The sequence below is a fragment of the Apus apus genome, chromosome 5 (genome assembly GCF_020740795.1).
Source record: "Apus apus isolate bApuApu2 chromosome 5, bApuApu2.pri.cur, whole genome shotgun sequence".
Classification (NCBI taxonomy): domain Eukaryota; kingdom Metazoa; phylum Chordata; class Aves; order Apodiformes; family Apodidae; genus Apus; species Apus apus.
The window spans coordinates 28958960-28978437 of record NC_067286.1 but is presented as its reverse complement, the minus strand read 5'-3'; the positions used below and the strand labels follow the sequence as shown (position 1 = coordinate 28978437).

At 40.5% G+C, this 19478-nt stretch overlaps 1 protein-coding gene across 8 annotated transcripts in view; it reads left to right on the top strand.

Moving 5' to 3' along the window:
- Positions 1-19478, top strand: part of RGS6 (regulator of G protein signaling 6) — a 270371-nt gene that overhangs the window by 108242 nt on the left and 142651 nt on the right. The window contains exon 1 of one of the 8 annotated variants that reach the window (XM_051620992.1): positions 17686-17754. The exons of 6 other annotated variants lie outside the window; for them this stretch is intronic. In XM_051620992.1, the coding sequence (XP_051476952.1) occupies positions 17749-17754 (6 nt within the window). In that variant the 5' untranslated portion in view covers positions 17686-17748. Of the gene's footprint in view, positions 1-17685; positions 17755-17873; positions 17898-19478 lie in introns of those variants that run through there. One more of the 8 variants, XM_051620991.1, reaches the window with a different exon arrangement.

Below are 19478 nucleotides of genomic sequence, written 5' to 3'. Positions count from 1 at the left end.
GGAAGGCAGATAGACAGGCAAGGCGAAGCAGCGAGAGAGCGAAGCAGGAAGGCAGGAAGTTTTCTTCTGTCATCTCCGACCTTCCCCCGAGCCTACGTAGATATATGGAATGGAATATCTCTGGCCAGTTTTGCTGTTCGTCTAACCCAGCCTCCCACGGGGGGGGACCACAGATCCCCCCGTAGTGTCTGAGCTGGCAGAGCAAAGGCACGACCTTGAGAGCCCAGCAATTACAAAAACATTCCAGTGTCTTATCAACCTAGCAGAACACGCAGTTGCTAGTTGAAGAAAGCTCACTGAAATAAAAAAAAAATCAGCAAAAGAAAAACTGGCTTCATCCTGGCTCAAACCAGGACAAGGATTTATGGGCCTGTTTTAGTGACTGTGTTCAAAAGGTGGGATATCTGTTCAAAGTCAGTGCAATTACAGTGCTGAAAACTGATGCAGTGGAAAGATTAATTAGGCCCCATGCAGTTATTTTTCATCCTTTTGCCAAAGTATTTCCGTGGTTGTTAGCAGCAATAAAAAAGGGGTAGGAGTGTTTTCAGGACTCAGATAAGGAAGGTGAAAGCATTCAAAGAATCATTTGACATCAGTTCTGGGCAATAGCCCGTGCACTTTGATTCATAGGTATGCATCAGGTAAAAACAAATCAGCCTGCTGGAAGATGTGCTGTAGTTTTTGTTCTGTTTGTGGTTTTGGTGGGTTTTTTTAAGTTTGAATGTCAAAATTGTGCTAAATGAATGTAGAAGGAATGGAGTAATTTAGTTAACTGGTTGCCTCCTTCCTTGCACTCTTAGATTAGACCATCTCTAGCTTTTTGCTGGTGTAATTTAAAAAAATCTTAGTTCCATTAATATTTTGGAATTATTTTCTGTAGTTTTCTGTAAGGTGAAGTAATTTGTTTTCTTGATGTAGATCCAAGTTTGGTGGATGGTGAAGCAGAAATAGCTGCATAAGCATCAGTGGTTTTTAAATTAATGAGCACCTGAAGAGATGGAAATGTCAAAGATAACCAACACACTTCACAGGCGTGAGTTCAGTGGGGGGACACTGCGATAGCCATCAGTGCATGAGCTGCAGACGCAGCCCTGATGAGGAAGGCAAGATCTGCTTTCAATAGGGTGAAGCTGTTCCTTGGCTAAGCATTCGATCCCTTATTTTGTGTAGGGGTGTTGGGTTGTTCAGCAAAACATTGCACAGCGTATGGCACTCAAATGGGGATAGAGAGCTGCTTGTGATGGCATTCATTTGTTTTGCTAATTGAAAGGGAAAGCTTCACTGTTCATTGCTACCATCTGTTTATTCGTGTATTTTGGTCTTTCCCAGATGACTTTTATAGTGATAGGTTGATGTGAAAAGAAATGCTGATCTGCCATGTATTACATTTATTAATATATGCCATAAGTCACTCTAGTCAGACATACTATGGTTTTCTGTACCATACATAGTGCTGCAGGACATGAAGAGGAAAGTAAAGTCTCTGTATGCAGTCACGCAATGATTCAGAATTGCAGAAATTAAAAATGAGACAAATCCACTAAACCATCTTACCAAGTCACCTCAAGCCCATCTGTTTTGTTCCCCGGGGTTGTGTTTCCCTGCATTTTTTGTAGTCTTGTCCTAAATGCATCATGTGATGGGCTTCTGCTGTTCCCCTCAGGAGGCCGTGGCAGAGCCTGGGGGCCTCGTCATTATAGCGCTTTGGATGGTACCTTCTGAGAACTGGGCAGAATCTCCTGAGCTGCTCCGCTGCTTCTCTGCAGTGAGTGCTGCCCTCTCATTCCAGGTGTGATTGAAGGCCTTGCTGATCTACCATACCAGATTAGACTCCCTTGTTTAAAATACACTAGGGAGCAATTGGCTCAAAATATGGATGTTATACATTCAGTGTGTTTTGTTTTTCAAAGATGGTATTCCAGCACACTCTGTCACCTCTAAAATATCCTTACACATTAGAGTTCTGTTGTACTTACCACTGTCAGTCAAAACCATCAGAATCTTAATTTCAGGTTCTCCATCAGTTTGTGTGAAGAACAGGGGACTTGAAGGACCCTTGCCAGAGTAGTTCTTTGCACAGGTGTAATTGCATTGTTCAAACATGTACGTTTGTGTGCACATGCTTAAGACCAGATATTGAAAAGCTATCTGGTAATGTCAAAGGAGTGAAAACCAAGAGAGAAGAGTTTTCTCCTCCCTTCGTTCTCCTTTATTCTTTTGTGGAAGGAATTACCACAGAATTGTAAGCCAGCTGTTTATCCCTTTTGAGATTTTGGTGCAAGAGAAGTGCTTTGTAATGATAAGGCAGAATTATTTTTGTTATTTTGTAATTAGCAGAAGCAGTGTGCGTGTAAATGACTTGTCAGTGGGACAACTGATAAAAGAATCCATTAAGTTTAATTATTAGTAGTAATAACAGGAATAAAAATTATGATAGGCTTCAAAGATCCTAATTAACACCATGGCTGGACTGTAGTGAGAATTTTGCACAAATTCATGAGTTGAAGACTTTATGATTTAAAAGTGCAAGAATCTCAAGAGTAGGGCTATGTGTATAAAACACCTGAGCAAAGAAGTGTGGTAAGGAAGCAGTACAGCTCTGTTGTGGAGTGGGGGATACTCTCTTCAGCTACCTGAAGGGAGGTTGTAGTCAGGTGGGGGCTGGGCTGTTTTTCCAGGCAACTAGCAACAAGACAAGAGGGCATGGCCTGAAGCTGTGCCAGGGGAGGTTTAGGTTGGATATTAGGATGTGCTTCCTCAGGGAAAGGGTGATCGCACATTGGAATGGACTGCCCAGGGAAGTGGTGGAGTCGTCATCCTGGATGTGTTCAAGGAAAGGCTGGATGTGACACTTAGCTGATGTGGTGGTGTTAGGTCATAGGTTGGACTTGATGCTCTCAGAGGTCTTTTTCAGCCTCAGTAATTCTGTGGTTCACAGAAGTTGTAGCTGAGAGCTACTTTTTTTCAGATTGCATAAACTGGTGGAAGTCAGCCTAAAAACACAGGAGCATTTGATTGGAAATATGCTAATTTATTCCTAGGCTCATACAGAGCTACAAATTTTGTAACCTACATCTTCATTAAGTGTTTTGCTTTCTGCAGCAGTAAAGTGCTCTGGAAGTGGGAAGTGCTACTGTATTGCTAATGCTAGTTCAATTAGGCAATTCAATGTATGTGGTTCACTGAGAACCAGAATAGCTCATGCACCTTTCCCCATCTGTAACAGAGGTTTCAGCACCTTCATCCTAATGAGGGAAGTGTGTGGTGTGCGGGAAGTGGAAATCTGGAAATGGATTAATTAGTCAGGGCTTTCATTATCTGTGTGGCAAATGACAGAACAAGCTCATTGGTCTGATGTTGAACAAATGCTTCCTACCAAAAGAAATAATCTTTAATGCATGAGCATGAATCGTTTGTAGCCCTGTGAATTATTTCAGTCCAACTGCTGATGGCACCAGAGGTGGAAGTGCAGTGACACTTGTTCTCGCAGTCGGTGTGCGCTACTGGGCCAGGCTCTAAGGGCTAGTCTTACCTTTTCCATATCATCTGCAACTACATGAATACTTACTCTGTCATCTCTCCTGGCTCTCAGAATTGCCATCAGGGTGAAACCTAAGCTTTGGTGTCTCATATAGCTACCCTAGTTTGCTGGACAAACTGTTATTATCGAGGGTTACAAAAAAGTCCTGCTCAAGATAGCTGATGGTCTCAGTTCAACCCATTGAACCCAGAAGAGTCAGTTGGAGGACTGCATTTCACTGCATGTTTTCCCTCAAAAGTTTAGGGTGCAGTTCCCAGGTGCAGCTACAGTTTTGTGGATTTCAAATGCCATAAAAAGGCAAATATCTGCTCATCATTACTTAACAACTATAGTGATATTTAAATTTCTTTGAAAAGCTAGTAAAGAGAAAACATTTCCAAAAGATTGATAGAAAAACTCAGCTTTCTTTTTTTTTTTCTACAGAGTTGCTGTTTCTAAGTATGAGCTTTTATATTTATTTATTTTTCTTAAATAAAAGTAATCCTTTTGAAGGATTAAAAAAATCCTCTAAAACAGATGCTGAGTTCCAGAATGGCACAATACCCATTCCCCAGCACACCTCCTGCTACATGGCATGGTAACAGGTACCAGGTATTGCTTCTGCCCTGCTCTGTGTGCCTGGAGCTAGTAAAATACTGGATATAGTTAGCATTCATCTGAACATGGACTGTGAGATGCCCAGCAGATCATGTTCCTCAGTTTAGCTGAACAGTACATGGTCGTATGTGACCTCCCAGTTCCTTCTTTCTCCCTTCCCTGCTGAAGGATGCCACCCCCAAGAAAACTTGCCATCATGAGTTATACTCGTTATAAAATCTGAACTGCTTAATGATTTTTCTGCTCTCTGAAGGATGCCTCTTTGCTGTCATCAAATTGCTTCCTGAGTTGAAGAGTTATATTTTTGTTCTGCATAAATACAAATTCCACTGTGTGGTGGGTTGGATCAATTAAGAAACATTCTCAGCCAAAAAAACACTCAGAACAGCCTTTTTGCCCTGTAGTCACTATGAGGGCTGACAGTTACCAACCTGTGAGCATCCTAGTGGAGGCAGTAATAACAGTATCTCCATGTTTGTCATGCAGCATGACACGGTGACAGAGGCTGTCATGCCTGATCAAGAGAACGAACAACTGCTTTTTTATGAGAAGAGTCCGGAAGAAAGTAAATCTATTCACCATGTGTGCCATGATTATTTTGCAGTTTGTGTGTTTATTTACCTTGGGCATACTGCTCTGAGTAAGACTGATTGTCTCATTAAAGAAAGTGAGTCAGTGAGAATATTTTTTAATCACTTGCTATTGATTCAAGTGGTGTCACTGCTAGAGGAGTAGCTGGTAGGGGTGAAATAAAAGGACTTCTGAATGTGAGTGCACAGTGGAGATGCAGAGAATAAAGAAATGGAAATACTGTCAGTGATAGTTACAGGCCAGTATTCCTGATTCTTTACTCTTGCTGGTGACACTGATTCCCTCTGCTAGGATAGGTAAAGCACTTAGTTCCTCTGTGCCCCACTGCAAGAGCAAAAGGTAGGGACTACTGGGATGCTAAGAACTGCATCCATCTCTACATACAGTACTTGCCATGGTTGTGTCAAGTATTTATGTATTGCAAGTACTTCAAAAGCAACTGTTAGTCATTATGTTCGTTTTTAAAGACCAATAAAGGGGTGGAATAATGACTACCTACATTAATGCTGCAACATTGCTACTGCCAGTCATAACAGTACCTGCCAGCTTACCTCCTTGCTTTTCTCTGCCTTCAGGGGGGAAAAAAAATAATTAATGGTGTGTGTTTGTATCAATTTGTATGTGCATGTTAAACTGTGACTTCAGATACAGGTAATTCAAAGAAAAATTACTTTTATATCTTGTCCTGAAAATAGGCAAGCCCTGACATTCTTTAATCTTTAAATACCTTTAGTACCTTACTTTCATCACCTGCAAGCAGTATTGTACAGGAGTTCATAGTTCCACAGAAATCTGATATGTAGCTAATAAAGAGGTATCGGATAGAGATGAGGGAGGGAGAAGTCTGTCTGCATGACTACATGTCTGTCTGTATTGTGACATAATAATTCTAGTAAGAATACTTTAAGGAAGTATTTTATAAGGAAACTAGGTTCAGTAAGTAGTCAAGGGCATGCAGGAAGGCTTCTGGAACATGCATTCTCCTTTCTGCACTTTCAGATTATTAAACTTTGAATATTCTATTTGTTTTAGATAGAAAATGCATTTAATCATATTAATTACAAAAACCCAACAACTCAGTGTTGTTACAACTGCATCTCTTGGCCTGTAGTGGTAGCATAAGTTCCTGTATTCTGTTCATTTAAAATTAAGAGGACAGGAAACAAGTAAAGCACTTGATTTCCTCAGCTGTCTCACTCCTAGCTTGAGAGTCAAGGCTGGCAACAGTTCAAGGTCATCATTGAGGCTGGGCCTTTGGCAGGGCTAGTTCTACTGTCCTACTGGTAGCAAGCAACAGTATTTCTATTGAAACTATGTCTTAACCTTGGTATAAAACATCTGTAAGGGAGATCAAGTTCAATGTTGTTGGAACCATCAGGCAAAGAGTCTTCACATTTTGCTTCCCTTTAATGAAACAGTAATTTAAGCTTTCCTATTTCATGTTTTATTGTTTCATTACTGTTCTGTTGCATTTTTTGAAAAAAGGCAGCTGGAAAGCAGCACACATCAGTGTACAATGTATGCTGTGTAACCAGGCTTAAATGCTCTGTCTTGAATCACTCACTTTAGGAAAGCAGTTCTTGGCTGGAGGGGAGTCTGTAGGAGCAGCCTCCTGTGGGCTTCATTTATCCCACACATCTGAGGAGGGACAGGAAGGAAAAAACTTTTGCTTCCCAAGTTCTTAATTAACTATGACCTCTTGTTGCTCCCTTTGTTGAGGTGTCTCCTGGAAACCCTACAAGTACTGCTTTAGAGAGGCTTTTATGATTAACAGACCAACCCCTGGCAACATTCAAACTTGGGTTCATCTTGTCCCACCAGCCTGACCCCTGTCCTTCCATCAGGGAGGGTCTTATGCAGAGTCAAAGAAAAAGGAACATTAACGTTAGAAAGGGCAGGTGAGTCTTCTGCTAGCACTGTACCAAATTATAATGCAAGCAAATGAGATTGCTCTCGTTGCTGAGTTCCATGGAAGAGTTCTGTGAGAATCTGAGCAGCACTAAATCTTGATTTCTCAATTTCTGCTGCTGCAGAAGTGATTTTGTTTCATTGTATTAAACTTTCCTGCATTTACATATTTACATTTATTTTTTTAACATTTGAAAATAGATTATCTGTGTCTAAGGTTTTATTTTCAGATAGTCCAAGCAGAATAAAAGAGAATACTAACCAATGTGAAGTAGGAGGCAAATACATTATCAAAAGTTTTTTCTACCTTTTTTCCTTTCTCTTCTGAAAGGAATTGACTGTATGACTTGTTAAAAATGGTGAAAATATTGTCAACCTATATGAACATTCAGATTCCACTGCAATGCTGTGGAAAAAGATAAATGACAGGAGGCTGAACAGGTAATGTATTTCTAGTAGAAACAAATCTTTGCTGCCAGCATAAACTTTTTTTTTTTCCTATTATTGTTCTGATGAGCTAGAGAAGGTGTTTACAAATAACTGCACTAACAGTGGAATATTAACATGACAGCCAATTTCAGAAAAGAGCACCTACAGTTATTCGGATTTTTCAGCCTTTTTAAATTGGAAATGTAGGAATTCTGTAGGAATACAGAGATGTTGATGGTTTCTAAGTAGAACAGAAACAGGCAAAAGAAACAGAATCACAGAGTCACTTAGGTTGGAAAAGACCTTCAAGATCATTGAGTCCAGCCATTAACCCTACTCTCCCAAGCCCAGCACTAAGCCATAGTCTCAAGCACCACATCTAGATGTTTTTTAAACACATCCAGGGATGGTGACTCAACCACCTCCCTTGGCAGTGTGTTCCAATGTCTGAGAACCCTTTCAGTGAAGAAGTTCTTCCTAATGTCTAATGTGGGAAACAGTATCAAAAGCCTTACAGATGTCCAAGTAGACAACATCCACAGCTTTCCCTCATCAACCAGACAGGTCATCTTGTCATAGAAGGAGATCAGGTTTGTGAAGCAGGACATTCATAAATCCATGTTGACAGTTTTTATTTTTGGTGAGTTTAAGTATGAACTTAGGTAAAAAATACATATATCTGTGAATTTCTGGTCCTTCTTCCTTTTCAAAAAGAAGTTCATGGGCTGAATCAGAGAATCTCAATGCCTTTGATGTGTGTACATTGTTTCCCATTTGGTATCTATCTAGAGATTAGAAGGGGAAAACATCTTAGTAGAGCAAGTGTACTTGGACTGTGTAATCTGAAATTGTATTCCCAATACTGAGTTACCAAAAATTCTAATTTACTAGATCTAGTTAGAAGTCATACCTCTCTAGGTAAGTTAAAAAAACACGTAAATTGAAAGCAACTGTGGCATATTTGGTATCAGCATTTTAATGCCACTCTGTAGACCTTTGACTGATTACTTGGACATTTGCATGCATTGAAAATGATGGGTGAGGAAATTCTTCTCAGAGCTGGAAGTGCTCATTAAGTTTCATTAAATATTCATTTTCCAGATGCATGGTTGTGGAAGTTGATGCCTATTCCAGGAGAGAAGAGGTACTGTCGTGGTTAACAAAAAGAACAAAACAAAACGAAACAAAAAAAGAGAGAAAAGGGAAAAAAAAAAAAGAGAGAAAGAAAAAGAGGAATAACCAGAGCCACAGCAAACAGAAAGACACTCAGACTAATGCATTGCCACAGGTAGTGAACGGTGCCCTTGGTGTTATATATAGGATACCGTGTATTCTGGGCTCATGGCAGAAGCCCTTGCAAACCCACTGCAGGGGATACTCTTCTGACAACCTGAAATAGGTGCCAAATAGCAGGCTGACAAGGGGGGAGATTTTTAAAAGACTGTATAGTTTCAGGTCATGTCTTTAGCCCTCCAGCAAGCAGCAGGCAGGACTTTATCAGGTCAAGTACTTGCCTTGCTATACCGCAGAAACAAAATACTAAAAAGAAGAGAGAAGTCCATCTTGCTCTTTGCACAACTCCTGGTCCGTCTCCTTCCCAAAAGAATAAACAACAGGTCACTCAGCAGCAGAGAGAGGATCTCCTGCCATCTTTCTGTATGCTTGTATTCACACAAATGCACTTGCACAAAAGGTGGAAGTTTGTAGAGATACAAAATGAAAGTTATAGAGCAACTTTTATTAGTATAATATGAAGTTGAAGCATCTGGGGTAGGAACCATTAGAGCCATGGCTGAATGATGCCTGGGAGATGGTACCTATGAAGTTATCTATATTTTTTAATATAAAATGCCAAAGCCCTGCTGTTCCTTGCAAACAAACCACATCTTGCTTCAGCATTGGGTTTAGCTGAGACAGCAATCTGAGCATGAAACCAGTGTGTGACCCTGCTCAGACAGAAGATAAAGTAGTATATTCTGTTATATTGAGCAGGAATAAATGACTTGCTTTTGAAGAGCATGGCCTGAACCATACATGGCAGTCATGCAGAGGTATTGAAGAGATGTCAAACTGTAAAGGCTACAACTGGAAGCTGTAAATTCAATGTGGGAGAGTGGCTGGGCTGACTGATTACATCCGCAGCATCCAAAGGATTTTCTGTCTTTGTCAAATACCAACAGTACTCAGAAAGTGAAGGAATCCCACAGTGATGGTTTAACCTCCTGCCTCAGTTCTTTTGTTTCAGGCTTAATGAAACATTTTAAATTAATCACTACCAAACAAAGAAACAAATACCAACATGAGGCTTACAGATGTGCAAATCAGTTTGCATGTAACCCTGATGATAAGAAAACAATAATTAACATCAGCTATAAATAAGAGTGGTTTGGTTGCAGGAGATGGCAAGAAATTATAAGCTTGAAGACAGTTCTGAGCTGAGTGTCAGGTTTGGTTGCTGAGTAATTTCTCACTCTAGTTCTCACGTATGGGAGGAGAAATGAGAAAAAAGTCCACCTTGTGGGGAAAGTGTGCATGGCTGGCTGCCTGGGGGACAGGTTTGTGGCTGCATGTGTGGAAAGGAGAGGATGTCGAGGAGAGAAATGCACCTAGCAGTAGTCTCAGCCTTCAGGCGCTGGAGACACTCACTAGATTTCCTGAGGAAACACAGCAGGGATCAGCTTTGTGTGCGGTGCCTCCCAGCTGCAGAAAGGCAAATAGAGGGTGAGTCCAGGTCTGCTGCTTTGGGCTGCACAAGCTTTTAGCTTTAGTGCAGGTTGGCTGTACCTCTGGAGTTGAAGGCTGAGAGCTTTCACTGAAGCTTTCTGCAGAATTTGCCTAATACCTCTGTATGTTGTCTGTAACAGTAAATCTTCTCCACTTCCCAGTCTTCACCATTCACTAAATAGAAATCTCATTTCCTTTAAACAAAATATTGGCCTCTGTAAGCCAATGATTTGTGTAATGAGATTATTTAAATTCCTCCTATGCTTTATAAAGGAGTTCCTTTATACTGTATTTTAGGTTTTATATGTTAATATATCGAGTGAGAAACTGAATGGGAGAAATAATTTCCTCTAGCTTGTTATCTGCAAAGCTTTTTTGGAGGGCAGATGCCACATTTAAAGAACAATATTTAAAATAATGCAGTCTTGCTAAACTTGTGTTGAAAGGGCAAGCTTGGAAGAATCTCATCTGAATTGTTATGCCTACATAGTTACAGATTCTAGAGCTATAGAAAAGGAAAAGTCCTAAATAAGAAGTATTAATAGAAGCAAAATCTCTTGGGCCTTGCATTTTGACAGTTCACATAAGGAACGTGGCTTTGTTATGCCCCTCACCTCCAGTTGTCTTCCAGGCAAAGCTCTGGGCTCTTCATTGAGATCGCAACTTCAACTAAGAAATAACTTTTAGAGACTTATATTTTGGTTCATAGGTTGAATTATTGCTGCAAGTAATAAGTTATATTTATGGAAGGGAAGTTCTACTGAGCATGTTCTGTGATTTAGGTTCATGCCCATGGTTATTTTGTAACATAAATTTCCCTTTCTCCTAGAGTCCTCCAAATGCAGAGACCACACCTGACAACTAAATAGGAGTAACACAAGAGAACCACAGCAGTTCTGCAAGTTGTTTGCTGAGCATTTCTATATAGATTTTTACAATTAATGTGTATTTGTCCCCAGCTTTGAAGGGGAAATGAGTATAGGGAGGTGTGTTTTTACTGAGCTGCCAGCCCTGGGAATGACTGGCATGTGGCTATTGGCCAGAAGGTTTGCTTTTAGCTAGAAAATGTTAGTTATTGTGTTGGGACTATGTAATCAGTATATATATAGGGCTTATTGTTTTCAAGGTGGCATGACAGTGTTTGCTGCTTTTTCTGATTTCTGTGATGGATGGACTGGAAGAGGGAAATAGAGGTGAGGGATAGCCCTGTGCTGGCAGGCTTGGGCAGTGAAGATTTTTGAAAAATTCTATTTGGATGTCATCATGTTATGTATCAACCTCTAATATACTTGCCTACTTGAAGAGACTCTTACTTGAAAAGGATATCCAGCCTGCTTAGGAAAATGAAGGGACAGTGCAGTGAGGGCAGGAAATACTTAAAGCAAGAAATATTTGCAGAGGTTTGTTTAATGTAAAATTTAGATCAATAAGAAGGGTCTTGCAGAAATCAAATTATGCCAGCTGCTTGAGTGGTGACATTCCTGTTGTGTAAAATGCTCCCTTTATAATAAATTGTACAGTAAATTTGTCTGGGTTGAATCATTTGAGAGTACTCACTCAGCATGTGCACTTTGGAGGTTGGATCTAACTGCATCTTTTGGTGGTGACAGGCCTCAATTTGAGAAAGGAGAAAATCCAAGTTACTACAAGCCAGCTCCTGTTCCTCTGGAGACATTGTTCACTTCGTAAGCAGAGCTTCTTTTTATTTCTCCATTGCCTGCCAAAGGTACTTTTAAACAATTCACCTCATACCACAGCCAGCAGTAGGCAGAGACCTGGTGAGCTCTTCTTGCTCTAGGATTTGAAGTGTGCGTGTGTGTGCATGAACATGCCAGCAGTCACTTCAGTTTGCTCTATTCATAAGAATGTCATTGAGATGCTGCCACTTAAGATTTTCCTGAGGAGGGCCAGAACTGGCTACAAGCCTAGGAGAAGGAGTCACACACTTCAACAGTCTTACCTGGCTAAACCAGCTTACCCATAGTTACTGTAGAGGGACCCCAGGACAAGAAACACAACATAAATAAAGGTTGTCAACCACTTTTTTGTATCTGATCATCAGTCTGTGTGTGGCAGCGCTACGAAGATCGGCCCCTGTATATATTTTTAATTTGAATGTAGGAAGAGCAGGAGCTTCTGTATTTTTCAGATCTGTCACTTGGCCTAAAAGTGGTTGGGCAGGATGATTACAATCATTGTAAGCAGGTATGATTATTTCTTGCAGGCATGAGCATGAGTGCTGACTTCTTACAGATATGCAGCAAAAAGGATGAGCACCTCAGGCATACTGGAGGTGCAGCTGAGGCAGCTGACATTGGCAGGACTCTTTAACCTGAATTCCCTTTCTCAGTCTGACCCCCCAGAGTCAGACTAATGCTGGTGCAGCTCTGGGATTGCTGGAGGGCACTGTAACCGCTGGGCAATTACCAGCTGCTCACAAATGCCTCAGGCACTGGAGTCTGATGCCTCCTGGAGTCTTCCAAACCTGAGAGCCACAGCTGATCACCAACATTACCTGGTGGCACTGGTAGTACAGAAAGATGAAGGTGGTGGTGCCAGGCTCATACTGCTTAGGCTTTCAGTAGTGGGTGTCTAATGCCTGACCCACTGCTTCTACCCCATTTATTACTGTTGAAGCAACAGAAATACACCAGTGACATGGCAGGAAGGACATTACTTGAGAGCATTTCTCCTGCCTTTCCATGAGAGACTGCCGTAACAGAAATACCGAGCCGGAAGCCTGCAGTGGCCAGCTTGTGTTCAGCCACTTGATGCATTCACAGTTGCTGCTCTGAGGACAGTAGTAGCAAAACATTTCAAAACCCCAACCAACCACTGTCCTTTATGCTGTTTCTTCCTGCTTAGAAGAGCCTTCTAAAACACAGAGTCCGAGAATTGTAGGGGTAGGCTGACAAAAAATAAACCTCTTGCAGCAGACGGTGCCACCTGCGTACAATCTGCTCCTGCAATGAGTGCAGAGCATGACTGTGATTCATGTCCCCATGGCTGGGGGAGGGAGAGCACGGGTTCTGACTCTAGATGGGACCGTGTCATGGGCGGGTGGTGGTGGTAGCATCCACAAGACACTTGAACTATGCCCAGTATTTCTGCCTGTGCACACAGTCAAGTTTTTTTTAGTGAATTATGTGCAAGCATACTGGCCAAGTACAAATAGCTGCTGTCCTGATGAGCCATTTAACAACCACTTGCAAGTGCAATGTGCAGGGCTGCCATTAGAGACATGTCTCTGATCTCCATGCCAGTTACTCTACGCAGAGTGTGGCAGGAGGATTTCATCTCAGGGTTCAGCTAAATTGGGTGGTCCAAAAGGCAAATTTATTCAGCATAGAACAGATTTTCTGCTTATTGAAGGCAGGTAAATTAACTGATGTTGCATCTCTCACTGCTTCTAGAAATACGTGCAGTATCCAAGTCTGGAGGTCTGGATTTTGATATATGGAATCTTGGTCTGTGTTTTTATAAGGAGGCTGAGGGGCAGTCAGGTGGGGTGGATAGGTTTAGGTGTTTGAACTGGAATCTGAAAGCAGGTGAATTTTATCTGTGGGTTGTGGATTAGAGGGCTATGTCATTGTGCTGCCCAGAGAGGTTGTGGAGTCTCCTTCTCTGGAGACATTCAAAACCTGCCTGGACACGTTCCTGTGTGATGTGCTCTAGGTGATCCTGCTCTGGCAGGGGGGTTGGACTGGATGAACTTTCGAGGTCCCTTCCAGCCCCTAAGATTCTATGATTCTGTGATTCTATGACTTGAACACGATGGCACTGTGCCTCCACAGGGCTCCTCTTGCTGGCCAGTGTTCCTTATCAAGTAAGGAGAGTGTCCCATTTGTCAGGGTGGATACTTGAACAAGGGGCTTTCCTTGCAAGAACAGGGTCCAGGTGGCTTATCGAATGAGGACCCCACCCAAGCACAATGTCCGGTTTGTCAGGGCAGCTGTTTTGAGACAATTTTTCATTTCAGGACTCTACACTGATGTAAAGAGCAAGTCCACCACCACTCCTTATTGGCCTGCCTTTCCTAAAAGGACATAGCCATCTGTGACAGTATTCCAGTCATGCAGGCCATCCCACCATGTCTCCCTAACTGCAATTGGATCGTAGCCCTTTGACTGCACACTGAACACTCCAATTCCTCCTGTTTGTTCCCGATGCTGTGTGCATTGGTGTACAAGCATTTCAAAGAGGGAGTTGAGCACACAGCTTTCATCCTAGAAGGGTGGAAGACCTTCTGATTCTCCTCATGGTAGGTAGCTGAGAAACCTTTGTTATTGCTCTGGTTGACCAAGCTTATTCCCCAGCTAGGTTGAATGTCTTGAATATTGCCATTTTGGCATGGGTCCTGTCAAGGCAAACTCGCCAATTCTGCTGGAATTCTACATAAGAGGGCTACCAGCTTGTGCTCTGACTAACTTTAGCTTATGTTTGGGAAACACATAACAAATGGCTGGGAAAAACAATATTTTTATTTTTAAATGGCTAGAACAAATTTTTGCAATTTTCATCCAAGCACTGACTTGCTAATTTCAGTGCATTGTTTACTTATGTTTGGTAGCAAAAGAAAGAATCATTTAGCAGCCTCACACTTTCTGTTGTTTGAATTTAATTGTGAATGCTTTCTTTCTTTCATTTTAATTCTGTGGAAACTGTGTTCTGGAAATAAGGAAAAGTTTTAAAAGTTATTTTAGCTAACAGTTTGATATGCAGCTTTCTTTTCTCTCTGCAAGAGAGGTAATTACATGAAGTTAGAAGATAAATGATTAATTCTAAAATACTGTATTACAGAAACTGTATGTGATAAGCTTGCTCATCTTCACTTGCATCCTTGCAAAGATAATGCAAATAGTTTCAAGTAACAGGAAAGCACTGAAATATGTCTGAGCATGTTATGTTTAAATGCCAGTATTTTCTCTCTGTTGTATATACATAGTTATCATAGAATCATAGAATGCCAGGTTGTAAAGGACCTCAAGGATCATCCAGTTCAACCTTTTTAGGTAATATTATGGTTTATATGAGATGCTTCAGTAATTTTTGTTTTGAGGTTTCTTTGCCCCCTCAGGATTTTGTCTGAAGTGCCTTAATGTCCATAGTTACATTGGAAGAGATAAAAATACAGATCTAAAAACTTCTCACTCTGACAAAGTGCTTGTGTTCAATGAGGTAATGTGCTGTTCCAACAAACCTGCTGAAATGTAATACTGTGTCAGAAGGTACTATAATGTTTTAGCATCTGGGAGCATGTAAGAAATTAACCTATTGTGAGAACAGTTATTTTTCAGTCAGGCACCCCTTCTTTGTATGAAAACATGGGAATTTTTCCAATTCTGGAAGCATGAAATGGACAAATCCTTGCTTAGTGTTCCTAGCAGCTCAATTACCTCTGTCACAGATTATTATGGTTATTAGATGTTTTTTGTAATGTGTCAGTCACCAGAGTAACTGAGAGCATTGTTAGGATTAACAACACACCCACTCCACAGAAAGGAAATCCAGAAAAAATCCCTCTTCTCACCTACTTAATGCAGACACACAGTATCTGCCTCTGTTTTGTATCAAGAAGGTAAATAGCTATCTGTTCTTCAAGAACTGGTGTCATGATGATTCAGAATATCACAGGAAAAAAAACCACAAAAAAGGTCCCTCTTCAGCACTGCAAAAGATGATTGCTGGTTTGCTGGCCAGCTGGAAGTCACATATCAGGCACCTGACTGAAATAAGTAAATAAACCACTGTCCAGAAATAACTCAAAGGTTTAAACTTTAATTCCATAATTACATAAATGCAGCTTCAGTACCACTAACAAATTCTACAATGGCACTTTGCTTTTACAGTTCCCATCACTTCTTTTTCAGGATGAGTTTATTTGGGGAGGTTACAGCATCTTTCAGATTACTGCTATACTTGCTGTATTTTTATGAAGTATTTTCTGAATATGTCTTCCCAGCACCTAATAAAAAAACTTTAACTTGCCTCCAGCTCTTTATAGTCACCACATAAAAATTAGTAATAATGAGTACATTTTTGATATTTATATGATTTGCAAAAAAATATCTATTCCCTTGTCTTCCCACTTACCATTTTTCTATTATCACAGGCATTAATATAATTCCATGGTTGCCAGACTGTCTTGTATTACACTTGGGTCTGACACTTGAGTCAATTAAAATGTCCCTTTTTTCATTGCTGTTTTGTATCATAATCATTAGCAATTGTTTTTATTATTAATTATGTTGCTTAAAAGTTCCAGTGGTAACAATTTCCATGAATAATTCCTAGTTTTAAGCATCAGTAGAAGTAAGAAATATTTACTTGAACATAAAAGTGTTTTACTACCAATTTGGAGATTTTAATGCTTGGATGGTGGTTTGGGAGTCAGTCATTTCACTCAGTTTATGACTTTGGTTTACATAGTCATTTTCATTACTTAGGGAGAGTAATCATGCCAGTTGCCTCAAAATTAATCTGTATTTATGTCCGCTTGTAATACATTTATTTGTAGCTGGTAAGCAAATACAGTGCTCTTGGGCAGATGCTTTAAGCTAGCGTAATGGCAAAACCTCTGCTTCCTGCTCTCCTTGCAAAGCATTGTTTGAAGAGGGGCACACCTTCATCTGTATAAAATGCAGATATATCCCTTCATGGGAGGGGCACGTGTGTGCATATTTATGTGTGTTCTCTCATCACCTGTACTGAGCTGGGAAGTACATGGTACATTCCAGGGCATCTCTTGCAAGTACAACCAACCAATTCATTCACATCCCTTTGCTATCCCTATAATTTCAGAGTTTAGCACAACTCTGTAGCAAGCTCCAAATTCAACAAAGGATAAGGGGACTCTTTTTTCCCCTCTCTTTTCTAGCAGTGTAATCACAGAACTAGCAGTATTATGTGCATGTATACATACTGCACTGGACTTAAGTTACCTTTTTGCTTAGCAACCAGTTTAGGAGACAGGTTCCAAGTACAGCTGATGAACTGGTAAACCCAATTAACTCACGTGATGGTTATTGTTTGTATTATTTATTAAATACCAGTAATAACCAGTGGTTCAGCAGCCTTTTTAAGGTAAAGTATCATATCTGAGGAATGTAGTACCCTTGAAAAATAATTTACAACCACAAACAGGTTGCACCGTTTTTGTGAAGTACCTACCAATATCCACACAGTCATTCTAATGAGGCCATTTTCCAAAAAGCCCCTTTTCTGGGACCTGGCTTGGCCTTAGTTTGGCTACTTGCTGCTTCAGGACACCCTTTGGCTAGATAGTTCTCAGCTGTGTGGGAGCAATCTCCTCCAGTGCTTAACCACTCCCAGGGGCGAAAAATGTAGTAACTAACCAGACCATTGTTGTGGTGCTAAAGACACTATACTGGCGTTGTACAAGTTGCTAACATAGTAGTTCCTATCTTGCCATGGAAGGGTAATTAAATTTTGTGAATACGGCAATGTCAGATGAAAAGTATAGAGTGGATCCAAGTACTGTCTTCTTGTTGTGAAAATACATATTTGGTAAAGTGCTTTGTAATGTTTGAGGTTACTATGGGGAATTTAATTCCTAGTTTAAATTTGACAGAAATTAGTAGTGGAGCAGTACAAGCTTCCTTATACTACCAGTAAACTGTAAGTCCAGAAACCTAAGTGACTGAGAGCAGGAAATTGCTGGTGCCTTTAAATGCTATCATCCTATGTGGCAGAAGAATTAGGTTAAATTTAGCCTGCCTTCCAGTACAGAAAACCAGAACATTGTTAATTTGCTCTTTGAATTTCAAGAGGTAAAAAGAGAAGGTGTGCTCTAGTAATATAAAATTGTGTTGTACCTTTCAGGCTTGCATTTTAGACATTTTAAAGGCAGAGGTGGCTGTCAGCCCAATTTAAAACAATCTGTTCTTCTTATTTGGCTACTTATAAACATGTCTCCATGAATTGCGCAGGTGAAATCAATGCAGGTAAGTGAGGCTCCCTTTTTCTGACTGTGGCTGACATTAGGTATTTACTCACCTTTGCTCATTCCCCTTACCTTTCTTAGGCATGCTCTGGGCACGAGCTGTTGTTCTGAGCTGGGGCTTCAGTGACCTGGATGGGTGTGCAGGTGAGAAAATAGTAGTGTTCTCAGTTCAAGAATTACTGTGTTTAGTAATCATAGTTAATACTGTGAAGCTGTAGCATGTTAAAGCTAAGAAGAGTCTTAACAAACAAAAGGTAAGTCTTAGCAGATGCTGCCTGCAAGTATGTGAGAAAGAACTAAAGAATGTTAGTGTAGGTTCAATTTAATATTCAGGAAAGTAATCTCTGTAAAAAGCTCTTTGCTTGTCAGGAGCTGTATCTGCAAAGCAGCAAATGGAATATGTTCAACTTGGTAATATATGTGGTGCTATCATGTGTATGTACAGTATTATATAAATAGATATAGACTATATTACGGCAGACTATTAAAATGTTATTCATATAGTAGTCTTCTAAAATGAGAGAGATGTTGCATGTGACAAAGTGCAGGACAAAGAGGGGAGAGGAGATGAAAGTAGAAGGAAAAAGGTTGTAGAATTTTGTGCGGTTCAGATAGTAGCACAGTTGTCAATGTCTGAAATTATGTGCTTCTGAGAGTAAGGCTGAACTATCCTTAGCCAGAAAGCCAGCTGTTGAAATCTGGGGATGTGTTAGACTTTTTTGCCTTTCAAATCAAGAGATCGTGATGACTGTTGAGTATCACTGGTGGGATAAATACAACTTCACTTCTGCAGTAGTAAAACACTTTGTTTTTTTCTGTGTATGAATATAATCACTGATTTCAGTAGTTCTGAGTTAAAACCCAGTTCTTATATGAGTTAATCTTGGCTCCTTTTAGCCCTTGTTTTTTCCAGATAGCTTGGCTTAGAACAGCCCCTTCCAGCTTTATTTATAATAAAGTACAGGGAAGATAATAGAAATGCCTGACAAGCAAGAAAATGGGAGACATACCTCGCAGCTAAAGCTTATTATAAGTGACATTGCCTCTCTTTTTTAATCTAAATTACATACAGGCCATATAAATCTCCTTCTAGCCAGCTATTACAATATCTTACTATAAATCACAGAAACACAGACCTGCTTTTGGATTCATCCAATGTGCTTCCAAATTAAGCCAGAACCTACTTTTCATTTTCCCTCCCTAAGCCTACATCACTTCTTGATGTCATGAATTAATGGTCTCATGTTTCTGAACTAAAAATACAAGAGGTTTGTACTTCCCCCCCCCCCATGTAAACATTAGAAGAATGAACTTGCTCCTTTATGGTTCCCAGCCCCTTGAGTTCATCCTCTGTCTCGGGCAGTTGTGTAAGTAACATCTGTGACAAATTTGCTCTGCCCTTTCCTCCATTATTCTGGGGGCATGAGGGGGCGGATATAACCCATTTGCAGTTTCTGAAATCCTGCTGCACATGGCCTAGAGAGTATTTTCATTAGGTTATGTTCACTCTCTGTTATACAACCCTCACATATGGCAGCAGCAGATTACCTTAATAGAGGAAGTGTCGCTGGAGAGAGTTACAGATTTTTGACAAGGATGACATGAAGGAAGCCGGCAAATACTTTTGCCACTCATATGAAGTCTATGCAAGCTAATGTTTCAGGTGTCCACATCTCAAGGGGTTCAACAACATACAGAGAACAACTCAAATGGCCAAAGGCATAG